Source organism: Trachemys scripta, chromosome 8 (genome assembly GCF_013100865.1).
Source record: "Trachemys scripta elegans isolate TJP31775 chromosome 8, CAS_Tse_1.0, whole genome shotgun sequence".
In the NCBI taxonomy this organism is placed as follows: Eukaryota; Metazoa; Chordata; order Testudines; family Emydidae; genus Trachemys; species Trachemys scripta.
This window is the reverse complement of record NC_048305.1, coordinates 90,348,169-90,366,238: the sequence shown is the minus strand read 5'-3', so window position 1 is coordinate 90,366,238 and position 18,070 is coordinate 90,348,169. Positions and strand designations below refer to the sequence as shown.

Here is an 18,070-nt window from a genome sequence, read left to right as displayed (position 1 = left end):
CAAGCCCAAGTTTTGTATGGCCACCTTAGCAGATCATACTGTCTCTAGAAAAAGACGTGGTTTATGGCTCTCAATATACAGGACGCCAATTTTTACATAGACATCCATCCAACCCACAGAAGATTCTTGGGGTTCACTGTGGGCCATCAGCATGTTCAGTACAGGGTTCTACCATTTGGCTCACTACTGCTCCTTGGGACTTCTCCAAAGTTTTCTCTGTCATAGAAGCCCACCTCTGTCACTTCCCCTATCTCGGTGACTGGCTTCTAGCAGCACAATCCAGAGACGAAGCTTGAATCTTGACTTCCATGTTGCTCAGACTCCTTTCATCCCTGGAAGTCAGCTTTAATGTTGAAAAATCAACTTTGGCCTGGTCTACACTAGGCGTTTATGTCGAAGTTAGCGCCGTTACATCGAATTAACCCTGCACCCGTTCACACCGCGAAGGTATTTAGTTCGACATAGAGGTCTCTTTAATTCGACTTCTGTACTCCTCCCCGACGAGGGGAGTAGCGCTAAATTCGACATGGCCATGTCGAATTAGGCTAGGTGTGGATGGAAATCGACGCTAATAGCTCCAGGAGCTATCCCACAGTGCACCACTCTGTTGACGCTCTGGACAGCAGTAAGAGCTCGGATGTTCTGAACTGCCACACAGGAAAAGCCCCGGGAAAATTTGAATTTGAATTCCTTTTCCTGTCTGGCCAGTTTGAATCTCATTTCCTGTCTGGACATCGTGGCGAGCTCAGCAGCACTGGCAACGATGCAGAGCTCTCCAGCACTGATGGCAGTGCAATCTCAGAATAGAAAGAGGGCCCCAGCATGGACTGATCGGGAAGTCTTGGATCTCATCGCTGTGTGGGGCGATGAGTCCGTGCTTTCCGAGCTGCGATCCAAAAGACGGAATGCAAAGATCTATGAGAAGATCTCTAAAGACATGGCAGAGAGAGGATACAGCCGGGATGTAACGCAGTGCCGCGTGAAAATCAAGGAGCTGAGGCAAGGCTACCAGAAGACCAAAGAGGCAAACGGACGCTCCGGATCCCATCCCCAGACATCCCGTTTCTACGAGGCACTGCATTCCATCCTCGGTGCGGCCGCCACCACTACCCCACCACTGACTGTGGACTCCGAGGATGGGATAGTGTCCACGGCCGGATCCTCGGAGATGTTCGCGGACGGGGAAGATGAGGAAGGAGATGAGGAGGACGAGGCAGTCGACAGCGCTCACAACGCTGATTTCCCCGACAGCCAGGATCTCTTCATCACCCTTACAGAGATCCCCTACCAACCCTCCCCAGCCGTTACCCCGGACACAGAATCTGGTGAAGGATCATCCAGTAAGTGTTGTAAACATCTAAACATTTATTTGTAACAGAACATGAATATTAACAATTTAAAAAAATGGGTTTCTCATGATTAGTTTGATTAACTTTACGGTTCAGTCATGGGCAGTGCAACTATTGAAAAAAAATCTAGCAAAGTCCGGTTTTGCATGATTGTCCTGCCCAAGCCGCTCTACTGTTTAGTCCCTGCTACTGCAGCTACAGTAAGATGCGGTCTATATGTCCGGGGATGGAGCAGAAATCCTCCTGGGACATCTCAAGGAAGCTCTCCTGCAGGTAATTTGAAATCCGCTGCATTAGGTTCTTGGGGAGAGCGGCCTTATTGGGTCCTCCGTAGTAGGACACGTTGCCGCGCCACGAGACTAGCAAGTACTCCGGAATCATTGCTTGGCACAGCATGGCGGCATACGGCCCTGGTCTTTGGAGGCTTTCCCGGAGCATTCTCTGTCTGTCGCTCTCAGAGATCCTCATGAGGGTGATGTCGCTCATGATGACCTGCTTTGAATGAGGTAGGGGAATGTTAGTGTTGGGACTGCTTTACCGTTCCTTTACAGAACTGTAACCGCTGGTTTGCAGCCACGCGGTGGAGGCGGGAGAGGAGCAGCCGAAAGGGATCGTTCCCGGGGACAGCCGCGAGGGTGTGGCACAGGAGCAGACTTCCTGCTTGCCGGATTGCTGGCAGCAGGGACCGACATTGATTTCAATGTGAAATGAGGCCATTGCTAATATTAAAGTTTTAAGCTGCCACGAATCTACGGCTTACCATGTCTGCGTGCAAGAGCAATTCCGTTGTCCTGACACGGTTCTCAAATGTGGTCCGCAAAACCCCAGACACTGAATGCGAAGGCCGAGAATTCGACCTTGTGCTGAGTGCGCATGTGATAGGTGCTGTGCATGGTCCTGTTCACAGAGAAAGACTATGTTCTTTGTTCACAACTACATTTATCTTTCTGAGGAATTCACTCCCTTTTTCCCATTCCCACAGCCCCATCTGCGACTGTCTCACAACCTAGCCTGTCATCACACTCCCAGAGGCTAGGGAGGATTAGGCATAAGAAGAAGAGGACACGGGAGGACATGTTCTCAGAGCTTATAGCCTGCTCCAGAGCCCAGGCAGCACAGCAGACCCAGTGGCGGGAGAACTTGACCCGAATGCACCAAGCCAACATGGATCGGGAGGAGAGGTGGCGTCAGGAAGACCAGCAGGCGACTCAAACCCTGCTTGGACTACTGAGGGAGCAAACGGACACGCTCCGGCGCCTTGTGGATGTTCTGCAGGAATGGAGGCAGGAGGACAGAGCCCCGCTGCAGTCCATCTCTAACCGCCCTCCCCCGCCACCAAGTCCCATACTCCCCTCACCCAAAGTGCACAGAAGGAGAGGCGGCAGAGTCCCTGCTAACTCTCACTCCACCCCTGCAGAGAGCTCGAGCAGCAGAAGGCTCTCATTCCCCAAAGTTTGACAAGTTCTTTCCTTCCCGCCTGACACAAGCCCCCGTCCAAGTTTCACTTCCCAGTTCCATGTGTAGTTGATAATAAAAAATATGTTTCTGTTAACTACTGTTTCGATCATGTTCTTTTGGAGGAGGGGGGGAAAGGGGGTTGGTAATTGGACAGGACAGTCACCTTTGGCAGGGTACATAGTCGGGGGCAGGCACAGCAGCAGGGCACATACATAGTGCAGTGATGCAGTGACTACTTACCCTGGTTAGTCTGGGAGGTTGTTTTCATGTTATGTGGTGGGGGGTGGGTTGCTCTGTGACTTTGTGGCAGGGGAGGGCAGTTACAGATCTTAAGCGGCGGTCCTTAGGCAGGATCACAGAGCCACACAGCAGGGGATCTGTAACCGTCCCCCCCCGCCACAAAGTCACATAGACCCCCCATACACACAGTCCCTATCAGGAGGGGTGACAGGCTCCGTTGAAAGAACTATTTTTATTTTGAAACGTGTGTTGGAAGTGGGGTGAAGGGGGTATGTAACTGGATAGGATAGTCAACATGAACTGGGTAAAGAAACGGGGGCAGGTTCGGCTTCTCTGTACACAAACTTTAAAGTCACAGGTTACCCTGCTCACTCAGGAACTTTGCTTTCAAAGCCTCCCGGATGCACAGCGCTTCCCGCTGGTCTCTTCTAATCGCCCGGCTGTCTGGCTGTGAGTAATCAGCAGCCAGGCTATTTTCCTCAACCTCCCACCCCGCCATAAAGGTCTCCCCCTTGCTCTCACAGAGATTGTGGAGCACACAGCAAGCTGCTATAACAATGGGGATATTGGTTTCGCTGAGATCACAGCGAGTCAGCAAGCTTCTCCATCTCCCCTTGAGACGTCCAAAAGCACACTCCACCACCATTCTGCACCTGCTCAGCCGGTAGTTGAAGAGTTCTTTTTCAGTGTCCAGGGCACCTGTATAGGGCTTCATGAGCCAGGGCATTAGCGGGTAGGCTGGGTCCCCGAGGATGACTATAGGCATCTCCACATCCCCAACAGTTATTTTGTGGTCCGGGAAGTAAATACCTTGCTGCAGCCGTCTAAACAGACCAGAGTTCCTGAAAACACGAGCGTCATGAACCTTGCCCGGCCATCCCACGTAGATGTTGGTAAAACGTCCCCTGTGGTCCACCAGTGCTTGCAGCACCATGGAAAAGTAGCCCTTTCTGTTAATGTACTGGCTGGCCTGGTGTTCCGGTGCCAGGATAGGGATGTGAGTTCCATCTATGGCCCCACCGCAGTTTGGGAATCCCATCGCTGCGAAGCCATCTATGATCGCCTCCAAGTTTCCCAGGGTCACTACCTTTGGCAGCAGTACATCAACGATTGCCTTGGCTACTTGCATCACAACAACCCCCACGGTAGATTTGCCCACCCCAAACTGGTTCGCGACTGACCGGTAGCTGTCTGGCGTTGCAAGCTTCCAGAGGGCTATGGCCACTCGCTTCTGGACAGTCAGGGCTGCTCGCATCCGGGTGTCATTGCGCTTCAGGGCAGGGGACAGCAACTCACAAAGTTCAAGGAAAGTTCCCTTCCGCATGCGGAAGTTTCGCAGCCACTGTGATTCATCCCAGACCTGCAGCACTATGCGGTCCCACCACTCAGTGCTTGTTTCCCGTGCCCAGAATCGCCGTTTCACAGCATCAACATGACCCATTGCTACCGTGATGTCCTCGGCGCTGGGTCCCCTGCTTTCTGAGAGGTCTGTGCTACTCTCAGACTTCAGGCCATCACCGCGTTGACGTAGCCTCCTCGCCTGACTTTTCTGCATCTGCCTCAGGGCAACCTGTATGATAAGCTGCGAGGTGTTGAGAGCGGCCACAACTGCAGCGATAGTTGCAGCGGGCTCCATGCTCACAGTGCTGTGGCGTCCGCGCTGTCAATGACTGGAAAAGTGCCGAAATGATTTCCCGCCGGCGCTTTCAGGGAGGGAGGGAGGGCGGGAGTGATGGACGGATGACGACAGTTACCCAAAAGCACCCTGGCCCCTTTTTTTTTTACCCAGAAGGCATTTGCGGCTCCACCCAGAATTCCAATGGGCGGCGGGGACTCCGGGAACTGTGGGATAGCTGCCCTCAGTGCACCGCTTCCACTGTCGACGCTTTCCCCGTTAGTGTGGACTCACAAAGTCGAATTACTGTCCTTAGTGTGGACACACACGTTCGACTTTGCAATATCGATTCCAAAAATTCGATTTAAGTAAAATCGAACTACTCTCGTAGTGTAGACAAGGCCTTTGATTCTCACACAGTTCCTAGACTTCATAGGGGCCTCCATCAACTCGGTCACAAGCTTACTTATTAAGGGATAGGTTCCAGACTCTGCAGGAACTCATCACCAGGATAGTCAACAGTTCGTCTGTCCCAGTCAGGACTTCCTTATCTCTCCTTGGTCACATGGCAGCCTGCACAGAGGTCACTGCCTTTGCTTGCCCCACCTTTGCTGTCTACAGATGTGGCTCCAGAGCGTGTACTCACCTACACAACATGCCATGGACCTTATGCTGACAATTCTCCTCCCCCGCACCCCATGCTCTCTTCCCTCCTGCGGCAGGTCTTGACAGGGATCCCCTTTCTCCCATCCTCCATGGACAGGATGATTGTCACGAATGCATCCCTCACAGGATGGGGAGAGCACATGGGTGCCCACAAGATGTAAAGGACATGGACCCTTCGGGAATCCAGGATGCACATCAACATTCTGGAACTCCAGGCGGTACGCGGAGCACATCAAGTGTTTCTACCTTCCATTTGCTCCCATCATGTTCTTATGTCGGACAACACCACCACCATTTATTACATCAACAAACAAGGTTGACTGCTCTATGTGCAGAAGTGGTCAGTCTATGGGACTGGTGCATTGCCCACAAGATCCTGTTGTCGGCAGCCTAGCTGCCGGTGAGTCACGAATGGGGGCTTCATGACTCCATAATAAATGACATCTTCACCCAATGCAGGGCTTAGGATATGTCTACACCGTGGGATTAATCCGAATTTACAGAATTCGATTTTTGGCAACTGATTGTATAAAGTCGAGTGCATGTGGCCACACTAAGCACATTAATTCGGCAGTGTGCATCCATGTACTGAGGCTAGCATCGACTTCTGGAGCATTGCACTGTGGGTAGTTATCCCATAGCTATCCCATAGTTCCCGCAGTTTCCCCCGCCCATTGGAATTCTGGGTTGAGATCCCAATGCCTGATGGGGTAAAAAACATTGTCACTGGTGGTTCTGGGTACAGCCTCATCCCTCCTTCCGTGAAAGCAACGGCAGAGAACCGTTTCACACCTTTTTTCCTGGGTGAACTGTGCAGACGCCATACCATAGCATGGAGCCTGCTCAGCTCAAGACAGCAGTAATGAAGATTGTAAACACCTCGCGCATTATCGTGCAGTTTATGCTGAACCAGAACCTGGAAAACCAGGCGAGGAGGAGGCTGCGACTGCAGCGCGGTGACGAGGACATGGACACAGAACTCTCTCAAACCACGGGCCCCGATGCTTTGGAGATCATGCTGTTAATGGGGCAGGTTCTAGCTGTGGAACGTTGATTTTGGGCCCGGGAAACAAGCACACACTGGTGGGACCGCGTAGTGTTGCAGGTGTGGGACGATTCCCAGTGGCTGCGAAACTTTCGCATGCGTAAGGGCACTTTCATGGAACTTTGTGACTTGCTTTCCCCTGCCCTGAAGCACCAGAATACCAAGATGAGAGCAGCCCTCACAGTTGAGAAGCGAGTGGCGATAGCCCTGTGGCAGCTTGCAATGCTAGATAGCTACCGGTCAGTCGGGAATCAATTTGGAGTGGGCAAATCTACTGTGGGGGCTGCTGTGATGCAAGTAGCCAAAGCAATCACTGAGCTGCTGCTGCTACCAAAGGTAGTGACTCTGGGAAATGTGCAGGTCATAGTGGATGGCTTTGCTGCAATGGGATTCCCTAACTGTGGTGGGGCGATAGATGGAACCCATATCCCTATCTTGGCACCGGAGCACCAGGGCAGCCAGTACGTAAACGGCAAGGGGTACTTTTCAATGGTGCTGAAAACACTGGTGGATCACAAGGGACGTTTCACCAACATCAACGTAGGATGGCTGGGAAGGGTTCATGACACTCACGTCTTAAGAGTTCAGATTGCTGTCCAGAGCGCTCACAATGGTGCACTGTGGGATAGCTCCTGGAGGCCAATACTGTCGAATTGCGGCCACACTAACCCTAATTCGAAATGGCAATGTCGATTTCGGCGCTACTCCCCTCATCGGGGAGGAGTACAGAAATTGATTTTAAGAGCCCTTTATGTCGAAGTAAATGGCTTCGTTGTGTGGACGGGTGCAGGGTTAATTCAATTTAACTCTGCTAAATTCAAACTAAACTCAGTGTAGATCAGGCCTTAGACCAGGGACCGTTTTTGCCTCCCGTGTCAACAACAAATGCAGCATATATTGCTCAAGGGATGTGTGTGTCAGACCAGATCAACTACACCTTCCCCTCTCTTCCACTCCTCTCATGAGTCCTCTACAAGATCAGGTGGGAGAGGGCCACAGTCATTCTGATCGCCCCATTCTGGCTGCGCCAGTTTGGGTTTTCTAATCTTCTCAGCATGTCAGCCCATCCTCTACTTCCCCAAACCGCTTTCCCAGAACTGTTCATAGAACACAACGGCAGGATCAGACAATCCGATCCACTAACATTTCACCACTGAGCTTGGTATTTGAATGGGCATTTTTTCTAGAATGGGAGTGTTCATGGGCAGTACAAGACATCCTTTCCAGCAGCAGAAAAGAGTTCATGAGGTGTTCCTATCAGGCCAAGTGGAAACGCTTTGCCTCTGGGGCCCATCAGAAAGTGCTTTTCCCAGAGGAAGTGGACATTTCCCTTCTTTTGGACTACCTCTTGTCCTTAAAGACATTGGGACTCGCGCTCAATTATCTCAAGGTCCACATAGCAACTATCAGCGCCTTTCACCTTCCCGTGGAAGGACACTCAGTATTTACACATCTGTTGACTACCAGTTTTGGAAAGATCTTCTCAGGACTTCCTCACCCATACAACCTATCACCCCCCAATGGGACCTCAACTTTGTTCTATCAGTGTTAATGAAACCGCCCTTTGAGCCACTGGCTTCATGTCCCTCCTTTCCATGAATGTTGCCTTCCTAATGGCTATTACTTCAGCGAGAAGCCTAAGTGAACTTGGGGCCATGATGGGGCCCTTTCACCACATTCCATAAGGACAAACTCTCCCTGTGCCTGCACCCAAGTTTCTACTAAGGATTGTATCCTGGTTTCATCTCAACCAGCCTATACACTTACCTGTTTTCTTTTCAAAGCTTCACAACTCATCAAAGGAACAGCGCTTTCAGGACCTTGACATCCTCAGGACCTTGGCCTTCTACCTGCGGAGGATGAGACCAATCAGGAAGTCCGTTAGACTTTTTAAAGCTATAGCTGAGAGGATTAAAGGGCAGGCGATCTCCACAAAAAGGATTTCCAAGAGGAATTTGGAGTGCTTTATGCTCCGCTATCAGTTGTCAGGACTGCCTCCACTTCTTGGGATGAGAGCCCATTCCACAAGAGCCCAGGAATCGACTATGGCCACCCTCCACAATGTGCCACTTTCAGACATATGTAGGACAGCTACGTTTTGGTGCAGGACTCTGTGACGGAAGCCTCATTCGGCACGACTGTTCTCCATTCAACCGTCCCATCCAAGGTACTGCTTGTTAATCACCCTCAGTGGAATACAATAGGGACCATCACTCTAAGAAGAAGAGGAGGTTACTTACCTGTAACTGGAGGTTCTTCGAGATGTGTGGTCCCTATCAGTATTCCACTTCCCGCCCTCCTTCCCCTCTGCTGTGGATCTGTTTGATTGGAGAAGTAGTCAGTCTGCCCCACCCTTCATCACTTCAGACAAAACCTTGAGGTGAAACAAGAGGGCATGCACAGACCAACGGACGCTACTACTTCCAAATTGTCCAGCTCCGGATGCATGGCACTCATGAGTAAAGTCTCAATGGAATATAGATAAGGACAACACATCTCGAAGAACCTCCAGTTACAGGTAAGTAACCTCCTTATATTTATCTGTTCTGTGCTGCATGGTTTTCTTGCTGTGTGTTCTGAGCCGCTGTATAATCCCCACTCTTTCTCCCTGCTTTTATATATTCTTATTAAAGGATTTTGCATTTGTTTGGAAATATTAATTCTTCAGACTGCCACATATATTCTTTAAAATAAATGAGTTTTAGTGTTACTGTCTCCATAGGTTGTTTTGCCTCATGATGATGTGTTAGAGAATATCACTGAATTTTGCTTTGAACTCCAGATTAAGTATGTGCATGAATTTTATTAATCTGTTGGAATGATTCTTAGGTTTTCTTTTGTCTTTTATCTATCAATGCAGGCAAAGTGAAGAGTAATGTAGCAGCCGATTTAACACCTGATGTTCTGAAAGGATTAAATGTTTCCCTTTATTCAACTGGGGTGGAGTCTAGAAACATAGTATCTCATTATCCCCTCTTTTAGAAGGGGAGCAGACAGGTCTTTTCTACCTTTGTGCTGGTGGAAAAGGATATAGAATAGCAGCAATTGAGGTAAGCTCTCTACTGTATTTCTGCTTTCTGGCCCATTCCCACTATGTGGACGTTGCCAGCAGCTTTTAGGCCTGAAGGAGAACTGTACTGAAAAGAGAGATTTAGTGATTTTGGAGGTTCCCCCCCCCCTTTTGAGTTTATAACTTTTCACGTTATACACCTTTCCCCAACTTAAACCACCATGCTAATATTGGAAGAAAAGATCTTAAGTCCGTATGCATCACAGTGAACATTACATAAGCATTAACCAAGCAATGTTATTGATAATATTGCCAAGAAATGGTAATGAAGGCAAACAGGTAGCAGTAATATAATGGATTGAAGGTTGGGAGACCTGGGTCCTTTTCCCAACCTGGCCATTGACTTGCTGTGAGACCTTGGGCAAGTCACTTAACTTCTGTTTCAATTTCCCCATCAGAAAAATGAAGCTAAATAAGACTTACCCACTTTTGTAAAATGCTTTGAGTTCTATAGATGAAAAGAGCTATGTAAGACCCTGAGGTTAGGATGGTGTGTTGTGTAATTGATATGTTAGCAGCTTTATTCAACTCCTATTGAGAGGCCAGAATACCAGGTAGGTCTGGCTTGATACGGGCTATCTTTCCCTTCTTCACTTTTCACACAATCTAGGAAATAACTTTTTATTCCTATTTAAAGGGCCATCTTCTCCTGCTTAAATATGGAGGATGTTCTTAGCTATTCCTCAGCCATTAGCATCCCATTCCAACTACCAACAACTCTAATTTACAGGAAGACAAGATAATCGTCTCTCTAAACGTCTTGCCTGGGTTCTGTTGCCTTTTATATGTAAAAGTTGGCCCTATCTACACCTAAAGCAAAGACAAACCAAAATGCCCAGAAATTATAGTACTACCATCCCACCCACTTTTTGCCTACCACCTTTCCAGAGTAATAACTGAGATTACAAGAAATAATTCTTCCACTCCATTCAGCACTAATAAGGCCTCAGGTGGAGTATTGTGTCCAGTTGTGGGCACCACACTTGGGAAAGATGTGGAGAAATTGGAGAGAGTCCAGAGGAGAGCAACAAAAACGATTAAAGGTCTAGAAAACATGACCTACAATGAAATATTGAAAAAAATGTGTTTGTTTAGTTCAGAGAAAAGAATACTAAAGAGGCGGGGACAGGACAGTCTTCAGGTGCATAAAAGGTTGTTATAAAGAGGAGGAGAATAAATTGTTCTTTCCCACTGAGAACAGGACAAGGGTTTAAATTGCAGCAAGGGAGATTTAGGTTAGATATTGGAAAAAACTTGCTAACTGCAAGGGTAGTTAAGCACTGGAACAAATTACCTAGGGAGGCTGTGGAATTTCCGTCATTGCAGGTTTTTAAGAACAGGTTAGACGAACACCTTTCAGGGATGGACTAGATCAGGGTTTTTCAAACTGGGGTCCGTGGACCCCGTGGGTCCCTCGAAGGTACTCCAGGGGGTCAGAGTCATGTCTGGCCCCACTAATCAACTCCTCCCCCTTCCTCCCAGTGCCTCCTGCACGCTACGGAACAGCTGTTCAGCGGCATGCAGGAAGCGCTGGGAGGGTGGGAGGGGAGTGGGGATGGGTGTGCTTGGGGGAGGGGGCAGAAGGAGGCGGGGAAGAGGTGGGGTGTGGCCTTGGGCTGAGTGGGTAGCTTGGGACAGTCGGCAAAAAATTTTAAATCCAAATTTATGGGGGTCATCGGTTTGCTAAAGTTTGAGAACCACTGGACTAGATAATACTTAGTTCTGTCTCAGTGCAGGGGACTGGACTAGATGACCTATCAAGGTCCCTTCCAGTCCTATATTTCTATGATTATATTCTATAATTAAATTTCACAATACTAGCTCATCTTAAAAAAAAATCCATAAAGAACATTCTTACTTTTAATTTAAATCTGAACTTTTATTTTAATTTCCTCCTGCTCTAGTGGAATTGACACACTTCTCAACCATCAGCATTAGCCATCTCCTTTCAGTCACCCTTTGCTGACCATTCCAGTGCTCTTAGTTATCTTTCAGATATGTGGGCTCACACTGCCATAAGGGTTTTTGTTTTGCTCCTAATCAGCTATTATAATAGCAATGAGAACTGCACCACAGTATGCTACTCCAACTGTAGGATGCACATTCTTGAAGATTTTACCAAACTTTCAGATAATAATTAGCAGCTTTTGTCATTTTGTCCCCTGCTAGGTTGACACTTGCATTTTTTCCCTTGCCCACCTTTCCCTCTTGCAAATCATGCACTCATGCTAGCCTTGGGTTGGTTCAGAAAAGTCATCATCAGGGACCCTTAGGATGTGTATAGAGGCTGCTTGGGAGCACGCAGATTTGCATGATCCACTGTAACTGTTAAACCCTCTTTAAAATGTCATGAAAATCTGACACATACACAGTATAAGGAAGGGCTGAATAGAGTCCAGCTGTCAAAACAATATTGAGCCAATAAGCATGTCATGGGTGGAGCTACTGCAGTGTGGGTTACACAAATAATTCTGAATGAAGATATTTTTATGTTGGGCCTGAATAAACCAGGTTACACTGTTGTGTAATGTTTGTAAATAGCTTTATTTCTTAGTATATGCAGACAAAGCCAGTATTTTTTTCTTGATGAAGTATTTTATTAAAAGGCTTGATCGGGAGGGAGTTCTTATGAATTTTTCATGAGCTGGTATGTTCAGCTGAATGAATTCAGTGAGTGTCAGTGTGTAGCTTGCAGACAAGCCACATCCACAAGGAGGCTACTGACACAGAAAGCACTTTGGCGCATTTTCAGAGAGAAAGCTGGGCTGATAAAGCTCTGTCTGATAAAGCACTGACTTATCATTCTTCGATTTAGGTTGCTGTTGTTTTAGGCAGCTTTTCCATTCGGGACTCAGCCTTGTGAATGACTGGGCTAGGCTTTGTCAATCTATCAGCATTTGAATCTGAAGCAATGTCTCTGTGATGTGTTTTTTGTTATTTTTTCTGAATGGTGAAAGCTAACACAACATTCAAGCTATGACAGCAAAAGATTCTTCTAGGGAACTTGCTGCTCCAGAGTCAGATATTTACATAAAGACTTTCAAAGAACAAATGCATTTAGAACTTGAGCTTCCCAAACTGCCAGGGAACAGACCCACGTCTCCAAAAATTTCACCTCGCAGCTCTCCAAGGAACTCTCCATGCTTTTTCAGAAAGTTGCTGGTGAATAAAAGCATCCGTCAACGCCGTCGCTTCACAGTGGCGCATACATGGTAAGATCTGTTTGATATCTATTCGTCTTTACAAGGCAGTGCGTGTGAGGCTATGTTTTTAACGCTGAAAAATAAGCTGAGATCCATTCATAATACTTACTGCAAGTGTGAAATGAACAGAACAGAGGGCAGCTGAAATACGTACAATGCAGTGCCTGTACAATTGTCATTCAGCTTCTGTTCTCCAGAATACATGCAGCCTATAATGCATGCGTCTGTAGTTAATCTTCATTGAATAAAACAGGCACCCAGGAACTTTCATAGACATATTGTAGGCAAAGCATGTGAATTTCTTTCAGAGGAATCTTTGAAATGCTTTTTCTTTCTATATCAACTCTGATTGCAGGTAACAATAGGACATAGACTGGGTTGTTTTTTCTATGTTACTGTCAGGCTTAAATGCTGGTAAAGGCTATAACTTTACTGTGAGTGGCTTCTGACTATTTTTGTTTGGTAAAAATGTTGTGCCTTCTTTCAGCCTCCTTTTAAAAGAAGGTTGTAACTAAGATTCAGATGTTTTAAATTGACCATTTTGGGGCAGTCAGCAATTTGCATGCTGTTACAGTTGATTTTGAGCTGAAGCTTATTACCACTTGGTGAAAGTATATAGGGAATTGCTGTATTAAGCCAGGTGAATCAAGTCATAAAGGATTAACAGAAGAAAGAGTGGTTCATATTGTCTCTCCTGAATTCATTGTGTGTGGTTTATGGATACAAAACTTTTTTTATATAAACATACTGTAGTCAACTACCAGAGCCAAATCTCCAAACTTTTAATAACATGCATGTTTGTATAACACACTCGCACACAGCCACATTCATTAACTTCCCTTTCTATAAACTGAATCAGAGAAGAAAAGAGAGAGCGAGGGAACCCCATATATATTTGTAAGGACCAGACATTTTAATATACCGAAAAATAATTTACCCTTTGTATGTTCCTCCTTTCATAATGTAGAATGTTGTTCTTAAAATGGTGCATTTGAGTTGTGTTGGATAAAGGTCAAAGCTGCATTTAAGCAAGAACTTTCTGAAAAGAAGCACTAAACCCCCTTTGCCTTAGATATTTGTTTATAGCAAATTAGCAGCTGTAACAGTTTTTCTGGCTCTAGATCTGTAAGAAATTTTTAAGAAAAAACACTGATAGTACATACAGGAATACCAGAATACCAAATTTATTATGTCATTTTTTTATGCATTTGTAACATACAGTACATTTAAGATAGCCTTTTATTCTAATTTATAGTTCTGGAATGGTGCATCTCTTTTTGTAAAAAATATTATGGCACCCAAACTGTTATAATAACTTTAGTATGGCCTTGAGCTTCATTTAGCCCTTTAATTGGTTACCAGCCAATAGTGTCCAGGGCTGTATACATGAATTCCCTTGAATGTCCGTTATATCTTCTAATCATGGGAACAATGGGGTGTTAATTTCTCAATACATGCTGATGTGGGGCGAGGTGGAGGGGGAGAACATATACTGTGAAGAGTGGTACTTTTGTGGGGTTTGGGGGTGTAATCAGATTAAACTCATGATTAGACATATGAAAGGTTTAATTAAACCTGGCATATTTAATCATAATATATTTTAAAAATATGGACAGATGGAAATTAAGAGTCTTCATTTGTCCGTACATGTTAGGGTTTTTCTTATTCCAGCTTTTTTTTAAAAAGGTAACAACACTTGTTGAATTTTGTGAGTTTTTACAATGATGTAATGAGCATAATATAAATTTTTTTCTCATCTACTAAGATTCATATTAAAATACAAGAAAACCACCTATTCCAGAATGTAATGTATTGTACGTTTTGAACATATATGTATGCATAACACACCCAACCACCCCTAACAAACAGTACATACTCTCAATTTTATTGAGCAGATTACAAAATGAGGGGAAACAACTGAAATTAAAGTGAACTATTGAATTTTTAGAGAACTTTTTTATTGGAATTTTTATGCAACTGTATTACAGATACCTGCCAAATAGGGTGCTTTTAGTTTGTATATCTTGTTTGCTTTCTTTGTTTAGAATAAGTTTCCTCCCCTTCCTCTTCCCCCCACATCCTCGGAAGATCCGGAAGATCAATATACAGGGAAGATCGATATACAGCATTAAATATCTTGTAACCTATATCTTTCATAGTAGAAGGTCTAAAAATAATTTTATTCTCTAAGTATCTGATTCTGCCGTTCTTATTCACACTGAGCAGTATTGTTGATGTCAGTGGCACTACTGTAGGAGTAAAGCCCTTTTCAGCATGAGAGAGTGGCAGAATTGGGCCCTCCTTGTACAAAAAAATACAAAAGATACTCTCTCTAGTACATGTTGCTGTTTCTAACAGTGTTTTATTTAAATATTTGTCCTCAAGACTTTAAATAGTTTTTTAATAATATTTATATGACCTGGGTCACTTCCCCTATCTCGTAATGCATAATCCCCAGCTGTGCTGTGTGATGAGCCTTATCTTTTTAATGAACTGAAATGAACTGATTTTTCTAACGTGTTTTTGCAATTTTCTCCCTCATTTTGGCTAATATTTTCATTTCTTTCCGTTTACTTTACATGTTAATGTCATAGAGTGCAGGGGCCATATTATCTGAAAGCACAGTGTAGCTTTAGATATTTTTGATACGTCCATCTTTCTTTTAGATCAAATATGTACTAAATGAAGAAAATATAATGTGAGAGATAAATAAAGTGTACTGGGAAATGTATACTTTAATTACTTCTGTCAGACTGAGGATCCTTCCAGAGGTGAATATACCATAACTGAAATGGAAATATTTCTTTATATTTTAAAAATATACTGTATGGTAAATTATAAATCATATGCTGTCCTTAATTTTTGAAAATACAGCCTGTTTTGATTACAAAATAATTTCCAGTTCTGGAATTTAACAAGTCAATTAGAATGGTACGATAAAGTGATAGCTTTTGAATTTGTTCCAAGCCTAGTGAACAATTACTGATCTTTCTAATTATCTAAAGTTGTACAACCTACTGTAGGCATGTCAAAGCTTGCAGCATATGTCACATGTTGCCTTGCAAAATGAGCTCAGTCTACACTGGTGAAAGCAAATAGTAAAGACTTGTCTAGTGGCAACCCACTAGAATTGAAATGCTGCTTTTAAAAGCTCAACTCTGATGGACTGATTATGGCTGAGGATAACAGGCAGTTCACATAAAATTGTTTCTGTAGTCAAGTAAAAAGCCCCAAGTAGTTATAGTCTGCCCATTAGTTATAGGTTGACTTTCAGGTTGTCCATCTTAGGTATTTATATGGATGGCCCCCATTATTGTTGTATCTGAGGGGAGCAGAATTGATGTGTGGTGACTGGGGGCAGAAATGATACCAGGGCAGGTGGGCCAGAATCAATTGCTGGGCAGGAGGATGGGCAGATTTTGGGATGAGAACTCCTGCAGCAAGGCCAAAATCACGTTAATAAAGTTGGGAGTGTTGGCAACAATGTTGTCACATACACACTGGGGGAAGGCAGAGGGAGTTCAAAAATCTAAAGACAGACCAAATCACAATATATCTTTTTTTTTTTTTTTTTTTTTTTTTTAAAAGGTGTTGTGATTTTTAAGGTCTGACTCATGATGTCTGAATCTTTTGAGGTTGTCAATACTGTTATCCTACCAAAACTCCTCTGAGGTAGGGCAGTACTGTTATCTCCATTTTAGAGATGGTGAACTGAGGCACAGGGAAGCTACATGAGTCGCCCAAGGTCACACAGGATGTCTGTAACAAAGTGGGGAATTGAGCCCAAGTCTCCTGAGTCCGAGGCCAGTGCCTAATCATTGGACCATCCCTTCTCCCAACCTATTGTATCCCATGAAGGCCAAGAGAGCGCCACCTAAAACCATAGGAAATGGTACTTATTCTATAATCAGGTGCCTCAAAATATTTTGCTGGTGTGACTTTGTGATGCAGCGAAAAGAGGGCAAGAAGAAAGCAAGATCAAGTCTAATTTTGATTTCTGTTGCATGGACAGTGGCCATGTTAGAACCCATGACCAAGGTTCACTTACCACTCATGCAGATGGTCATTGCTTTTGCTGGAGGAGCCTCATTATCGGGCAAGCTATCTGCACTTGTGTAAAACAATTTTTTTTTAAATATCCCCTCTTTGAGAAGGCTGTAGGCACCAAGACTGAGTTAAAACAACATTGGTCTGGTCTACACTACAGATCTATATCAATGTAATTATGTCGCTCGGGGTGTGAAAAATCCACACCCTTAAGCGGCAGAGTTATACCAACCTAACCCCCGTGTCGACAGAGCTGTGTTGGTGGGAGGGCTTTTCCCGTCAACATAGCTACTGCCTCTTGGGATGGTGGCTTAACTATGCTGATGGGAGAGCTCTCTCCTGTCGGCATGGAGTGTCTTCATTAAAGAGCTACAGTGATGCAGGTGCATTGGTGCAGCGGTACCAATGCAGCATTTTCATGTAGCTGTGCCCATTATAAAAACAACTTCGTTGCTGATACCTTACCCGTGAGGAGTTGAGTGTGCTGAGGATGCAAATTTTCCCCTCCATCAGCCTCTCCTTCCTGACACCATGGCATGGGTCCTCAGTCCCCACAAAGCTTCAGTGGAGAAGCTTTCATGGGATTCCATGGAGTGGAGGATGATGCTAGAGGGAGAATTTGCCTCACAGTTTCGAAACTTCTGGAGCAGGGAATATCTGCCATTATATTGACCTCTCCCTTTGCCTAGAGGAAAATTGGGACCTATGACTTCTGCTCTTGAGACTATACTGGACTAGTATCTGAGCATAACCTGTCTCCCTGAAGCTCCAATACATTATGGCTTTAGGCTGTTGTATCAAGCTTGCTATACAACAGTAGTAGAATATTGCCTCAGTTCTGTTAACTGCTGAGTGCCAAACTTGTTTGTTAGCTCCATGTAGTCTGGTCCATATGCCTGTTTGCATTCTTCAGGGAGCAGTTGGCTGCTTCTTAGGCTTTTTTCAATCAAACTGGGGTGAGGAAGCTGCTGTTGCTTCCTCATTAGACTTTTCCCATTTCTCCTCTGAACTTTGGCTGACATGCAGGCACATTGCAGTGTTAAATTATCTATTGAGACAGGAAATACAGAGTGAGGGGGTGGAAAGATAATATTGTGTCAAAATTAAGAGAAAAAGGGATAAGAGGAGAAAGGGTATCTTGCATACTATATATTCTTCATTCATGCCTCATAGATTCTAAGGCCAGAAGGGATCACTATGATTATATAGTCTAGCCTCCTGTATAACATAACATAGGGCTTCCTTGAATTAATTCCTGTTTGAACTGGAGCATATATTTTAGAAAAACATTCAGTCTTGACTTAAAAATTGCCGGGAATGGAGAAGCCACCATAACCCCCGATAAGTTGTTCTAGTGATTAATTACCATAACTGTTA

At 45.1% G+C, this 18,070-nt stretch overlaps 1 protein-coding gene across 2 annotated transcripts in view; it reads left to right on the top strand.

The window, feature by feature from the left end:
* PDE4B (phosphodiesterase 4B) overlaps positions 1–18,070 on the top strand; it is a 398,316-nt gene that overhangs the window by 95,934 nt on the left and 284,312 nt on the right. Inside the window, exon 1 of one of the 2 annotated variants that reach the window (XM_034778445.1) lies at positions 12,141–12,655. The exons of the other annotated variant lie outside the window; for it this stretch is intronic. Coding sequence (XP_034634336.1) covers positions 12,420–12,655 — 236 coding nt within the window. The 5' untranslated portion in view covers positions 12,141–12,419. Of the gene's footprint in view, positions 1–12,140; positions 12,656–18,070 lie in introns of those variants that run through there. 2 annotated transcript variants of the gene reach the window in all.